The sequence below is a fragment of the Lathyrus oleraceus genome, chromosome 7, assembly GCF_024323335.1.
Source record: "Lathyrus oleraceus cultivar Zhongwan6 chromosome 7, CAAS_Psat_ZW6_1.0, whole genome shotgun sequence".
Taxonomy (NCBI): Eukaryota; Viridiplantae; Streptophyta; class Magnoliopsida; order Fabales; family Fabaceae; genus Lathyrus; species Lathyrus oleraceus.
This window is the reverse complement of record NC_066585.1, coordinates 5,647,119-5,653,616: the sequence shown is the minus strand read 5'-3', so window position 1 is coordinate 5,653,616 and position 6,498 is coordinate 5,647,119. Positions and strand designations below refer to the sequence as shown.

Below are 6,498 nucleotides of genomic sequence, written 5' to 3'. Positions count from 1 at the left end.
AAAGAGTTGACAAGAGAGTATATGAACATTCTTGTGAAGAAGTTAAGTTACACCATAAATGATAACTCACCCGTGAAGAACACAACTGTCTTAAAAATAATGACACCAAAACTTGTTAAAGTACATCCAATTCTTTGTCCCACCAAAACAATGCACTAGTCACTAGTCACTATAACCACATGGATATGGAGCCCACCAAAATAAAATACAAAGCTTTATAAATGGATCTTGTTGGTTGCACATTTAGTATTACTCTCAAACTTTTAATTTTTTTTATTTAAAATATCCCTCCTCTGTACTGAATTTCAAAATCCGAAAGCACCCCAGGATTTTTGGTGTGTTTCAAAGATATTTGAGATCGCTTGTAATATGTGGTGCGTTTGGATTTTAAAATTCGAATAAAATATTTGCGTATTAAGTGTATTTCGAGTGATCTTTAATTCTCTTCCGAATTTCAAAATTCAGACGGTGCAAGAGGGGTTTTTCTGAAAATTCCACTAGTTGAGAGTAATACTAAGAATGCATTGAGCAACCCTTTTATATAAATTGTATGGCAAACATTTCAATCCAATAAAAACTCCAAGAGTTTATCATAAATTTGTAAAAAAATTGTGTAGATGAATTACGATTTAATTGTGGAAAAACGAATAAGAGTTTTATTTAGCTATAGCTTAATTGTGACAAATCTAACAAATCTATTATGAAATTCTTTTTAATTGTGATTTAATCGTAATAAATTTTAGGTACTATGTTGTAGTTCATTTTGCACACTCTTAAAATCGACTATAAACTTTAGGGCCACTGGTTAAATTGAACTCAAATCCCGCAAGTAAGGTTTCTGATAAAAAATCTAATTCAACTAATAAATATTGATATTGTTAAATTGGACACTTTGTTCTTGGTTCGAACTCCTCAAAATTTCATAGTTGTGTGTGAGTTTCTTACATGACAAAACCAATAAATACTTCTCATTAATGCTTAAAAAACATCTCCACTCAATTAAATTAATAACTAATAAGAATTACACTCCTAGAAGCTTGACACAAAAGCTAATATTCAAATTTACAAAATGCCAAGATAGAGATCAATCTTTTTGTTCTCAACTTAGGTGGATAATTGAATGAAATGCATAACTAGTACAAAACATAGAACCAACAAAGAAAGAAAGATTGATGATTTGAGATTAGTTGATGAAGATTGATCATACATTTCAGATGAATCAACAGCAAGAGGCATTCCATCGCTATTAAGAGTGCATGATTGTGGATCAGATCCATCAGGACTCAACATCAAGGCGCGAAGAACCAAAGAAACCGTGTGAATATAAGCTGTTCTATTTTTAGCTAAAAGCCATGTTAATCCCATTAGTTCACAATCTTTGTTATGGATCTTTGTTGTTCTGTCTCCTGTTTTGCTTGAATTTGAAGTCTTCTTTCTAAGCTGTATAAAAAAAAGTATGCATTATTTCAGTTAGATACTAATAATTAAAAGTAACAGCTCATCATTTTGATATAATAAATAGGTTTGGTGTAATGTAACATCCATTCATTGAAAAATAGTCAAAGCTGCACATGATTATTTATAGAGATTTTAATATAGAACATTATGTTATGCTATGATTATTTATTTTTTATGAAGCAATGCACTTGAAACTTGAAAGTATCTTCAAATGCAATAAACAAACAACAACTTAAATACAATTTTTTTTAATAGTATAGGTTTTAAGATTCTGAAACAAATACATGGATTTTATACAGAAGGGACAGCATTTTTGTAAACCACAAAGTATAAATCAGAAACAGGAACAATAAATCCAAATGTGGTCACAGATGTTGTCATCTAATGCTAGTAACTATGAGTTAAGAAAGAAATGTAAATCAAAGGAATATTCTGATTTCACTTTTACTTATTACCCTCATTTTGTTAATAATCATCACTGATTAGGACATATTTGGATTCACGGTGAGTTTGACATAGTAATTTTCAAAATCACGTTGGTTCACCGGAACTTTATCAAACTCGCTGTGAATCCAAACAAGTACGAAGCTGCTTTAAAATTGATTATGAAGTCTTTTCCTTTAAGATACAAAACACTTCTTTTAAGCAAGAGCTTATTTTGCACATGGGAGACTATATATGTCATCTAATCATGTTATGCAAGCTTTCCAAGGAGGTTTACAAAATAGAGAAAAGAAGTTAGGAAAGAAGGAATATAACAAACACAAATGGCTTGACACCAACAATCTTAAAACTTCTATTTACTTTGAAGACAAATATAATGACATTGCATGTTCTAATCTATTATAGGCAAACATCATAATATGGTCTGTTTCACTAATACAATTGGTAAGGTTTTTTTAAAACCTTACCTCTTAGGTTCTCGGGGAAATGGGCTCTAGTAATTCAAAATTCAGTCAGAAGATAAGTAAAGTCTAGCTAATGACTGTTTCATTTAGGATTCGATTTCAAATTCTCCTCGATGAGCTCATTAACTACTTGAAGGGTTGGTCGATTGGTGAAGGTTTGGGTCATAAGAGTGTGCTTCTCTTAAGGTCTCAGGTTCGAATCCTGTTAGGTCTAACAATGCCTATGTTGGCCTAGTCCAAACATCTAGCTTTAATCGAGACCTCAGATTACCCAAATTACCAACCATGAAACTTGAAGGTTTCAATGAAGATGAAACCTTAATGAATTTGATATTGATCTTCTTCAATTTTGAACAAGATCCATCAAATTCCAAGTAAACAATTACACAAGAATGCTAAAAAGAGCACACACAAAATATAAACAAAACGAATCTCATAGAACTTACCAAATAGAGGCTATGCAAGCACTTAGAGCAACCTCCTAGACCAGGAAATCCATTAACATCATTGCTACTACTCAAACAATTTCTCTCCAATCTCTTCACATTTTCATCTCCAACAAGATTTCCACTATGAGTAACCTTAAACGATTCAGAACAACTTAAAGGATGAAGCCTAATACCACAATAACAATAAACCACATCACAAGTCTCATTAGGTTGAAAAAGCTCAATTCCTCTAACTTTCAAAGCTCTTCCCAAATCACTCTCACACGTTTCAGAGTCATCCGGTAACAAAGGCATATCATAAGACGCAGTAGCATGTCCATGTTCCAAACCAGAAGAAACCCTTCCAGTTCCAAGAGCAGTAGCAGAATATGCAGAATATAACCAAGCAGCTAGCACAGGACAACATCTACTATGCTGAAGCTTATCATAAGAATCACCACCATGTTTATTGGATTTGATACTGCATGCGTTTTTGATTCCGTTGAAGTGATCATCTGACAGAGATAAAGGACATCTTGCAATATCAGCTTGTTCAGGGAAAGCAGGGATAGTTCCTTGTGAAGATGAATTTGTTGCGACAGTTTGAACCATTGCTGCATCTGGTATAGGAAGGGACATAATAGAGCAAGGAATTATGAAGAAAATGAACAAGATCTTGCTGAAGCATTTTGTCAGTAACATGGTGTGCAGGTGAAGTGAAGTGAATGAGAATGTGGATGTGGTTTTGTTGAATGAAAGAAAAGAAGGGAATATTGGTGGTGAGGTATGGGTATGGTAGCCCCTAATGTTAGGGACAGAAGTGAGAAGTAAAGAGAAAATAAAGGATGGTGTGGGGTTCTGCAAAGTTTGGCAGCATGCTAGTACTATATCTGTAACTTGATGCTAGTAATTAGTTTTGTGGAAGAAAAGTATTTTATTCAATCTTTTCACATTTTTTACTCTGCAAATTTAATCCCTTTTTCTTGTCACTTTTCAAAACTGTCATACTTATTAACTATCCCAGATCAAAATCGCGTATATCTGATTTAATATCTCTGTACAATTATCAACTGAATAGCGGAGTTGAAATGTTTCTATCATCTCTGTATAATTATCAACTGAATAGTGCCGAGTGGAAAGTCACTGAGTTAACAACTTGTAATATTTATGGTGATATTTAATGATGAGGTTAGTAGGCATGAAATGCGGAAATTATACAAAATCCATGAAACTTGTGATGTTTAGATTCAATGGCTCAGAGCAGGTTATTAATAATCACTTTTGTGTTAATTCTATAGTGTTGCAATTTAGTACAATTATATTATTTGGCTGGTGACCAATATTTTATGGTATTGAGTGTCTCTGGGATGAATAATTGTGTCCCCACCTTAATATAAAGTGATTATTGATGTGATGAAAAGATAACAAACTTTAAAAAATGTAACATATCGAAGTGAAACTTTTATAATTTTACAAAAATTTAAGTCTCAAACCCCTCAATTTCGGATTTACTTTCCCTGCGGTTATCAAAAGACAAATTGATACCTTTAGAATAATAGTGATCGTTCGATCAAAATCAGACCGTTTAAAATTAAACTCGATATTTTAAATTAGAAAAAAAAATTAAAATATATATTTTATTAAAACATCAAATACTGATCAAACGATCATTAATGATTTAAATGTGTGAATGTCTATTCAATTTTCTCAAATCATTCTCTATGATATATCATTATTCCTGAAGCCTAATATAAATTCGTGAGAGAAAAAAGCCCATTGTTGGTGATGTCATATGTTTTATCATTATATGATACTAGTAAGAAACCCGTACTATCGCACGGATCCCGTCTGGATTCACGTTACACGTATCTATTCCTTATTTATTAAGTTTGAATTCATGTATTCAGTTGGTTAACATTTATATAGTTACAATATATAATCATTTATCAAATTTAAATTCCTCTGTTCAAAATGTTAACAGTTCTATATATCACAAACATAAATTAATATAATTCATTGAATGTTAAACCTTTTATCCGAATAGTATATTAAACAACAAAGTTAACATAGTTGTCACTTTTAATAATACGTAGTGATTATAAACTTTATAAGGTAACATGTAAATATATTGAAAATTATCTCTCAAGTAGAGCATAAAGCTTTAAAGTTCATCATTGCAGCAACCAGTCAATAACAACACACCACATCCTACAACTGCATGAAGAAATATATCAAATTATATATTTCTTATTCGAATTTGCAAAAAAACCAAATAAAGTTTGTGGCATACATATATATTAAGTAAAAATGGATATTTTAGTTGGATCATAAAAGATAAGGTAAAAAACGTTTATCAACTAACAAAGTGTTTGGAACACCTCCTTGTACACAACATTTGTAGTAGTCGAACACGGTGCATTATCCTTGTCATGTATTAAGATTTTCATACCACTTTTGCTCTTAACTCTTGAAATTGCAACATACAATTGGCCATGACTAAAAATAGGAGTATGTAAATCCAACACTATCAAGTGATTGACCTTGAGATTTATCAATTGGCATTGCGTATGAGACAACAATCAGAAATTGTCTCCTAATCCACTTGAATGGCCAAGGTGACTCAAAAGGTGACATAGACATTCGAGGAATGCAAAAAATGTTACCTATGTTCTTTCCAGACATGATTTTTTCCTCAATGATCAATGATGTGATTCGCTAACCTTGTAACAATTAATCTTGTTCTTTTGAACAACCCTTCAGTCTGGTCCAAATTTCTCATTAGCATAATTGGGGTACCAACCTTCAATTTGATCATATGATTTGGTAAACCTGATGTTCTCAGTTTACTAAGAAATTTTGGAGTTAGCACTTCATAACCTTCACTATAACTTGTATTTGTTCTATGAATTGAATCGAAACTCAGATACTCTTTCTCTTATCCTAAATAAAAATATTAAGGCATTAGTAAAAGTATTTGATACACTGTATTATTGTATGTATAAATAGATTACAGTTAACGCATGTTTACCTGGAATCAAGTCTAATACATAATGATTGACTTTGTCCACTATTTCAATGGTTAAAGCAAGAATAACTTTTCCTTGTAAGAATGCAACATCTTGAAAATTTTCTAATGGATTGGGATATGTGCTATCAACAATAGCCCTTATAGGACCATCAAAACTTGATATTAATAGCTCCTGAGGACCTTCAAGTTTGTTTCCAACTATGAAGTTGTGCTTGTAGCGGTAAATTCATGATCATTAAGCTATGAATAAACTTAATATCAATAAAACCAGAGTCGCCACCGAGCTTTTATTATTTCCAAAGGAAAAGGGAAAAGTACGAAAAAAACCCAAAGATAAGAAGTTTTCAAATCAAAACTAATAAAATGCCAGAGATTACAAGTAAGAGGGTTGGTTACACAGAGGAAAGGTGTTAACAACCAAAGTGTCCTAGGTACTCCTAGGGAGCCATTTTTTATGTGTGTATGTGTTTTTGGTATAAGATATGTTTGAGAAAAATAGAATGTGGGGATGAGAAAATAATTCGTTGATTATATTTTTGTGTTTAACAAGACCTTCAGACTTGTGCCTACGTATCAACATAAAAATGAGGGATCAAAACCTCGTAGTTCGTGGTATCAATTTCAAAATGAGTGGATTGCTTTTAATAAAAAATTTAAGTTAAAATAGGCAAAAGGG

The 6,498-nt window shown here is 31.9% G+C and overlaps 1 protein-coding gene across 1 annotated transcript; it reads right to left on the bottom strand.

Annotated features, from left to right (window-relative positions):
- Positions 1-946: 946 nt before the first annotated feature.
- On the bottom strand, positions 947-3,694 carry LOC127104200 (uncharacterized GPI-anchored protein At4g28100). The gene is made up of 2 exons (XM_051041400.1): positions 2,813-3,694; positions 947-1,440 (listed from the first exon to the last, which is right to left on the bottom strand). The coding sequence occupies exons 1-2, from the start codon at positions 3,494-3,496 to the stop codon at positions 1,105-1,107; spliced, it is 1,020 nt and encodes a 339-aa protein (XP_050897357.1). The 5' UTR covers positions 3,497-3,694; the 3' UTR covers positions 947-1,104.
- Positions 3,695-6,498: the final 2,804 nt, after the last annotated feature.

Coding starts and splice junctions, on each gene's coding strand:
- LOC127104200 (XM_051041400.1), bottom strand. CDS start 3,496: ATGTTACTGACAAAATGCTTCAGCAAGATCTTGTTCATTTTCTTCATA. Junction 1,441..2,812: donor GCTTGCATAGCCTCTATTTG/GTAAGTTCTATG, acceptor TTTTTTATACAG/CTTAGAAAGAAGACTTCAAA.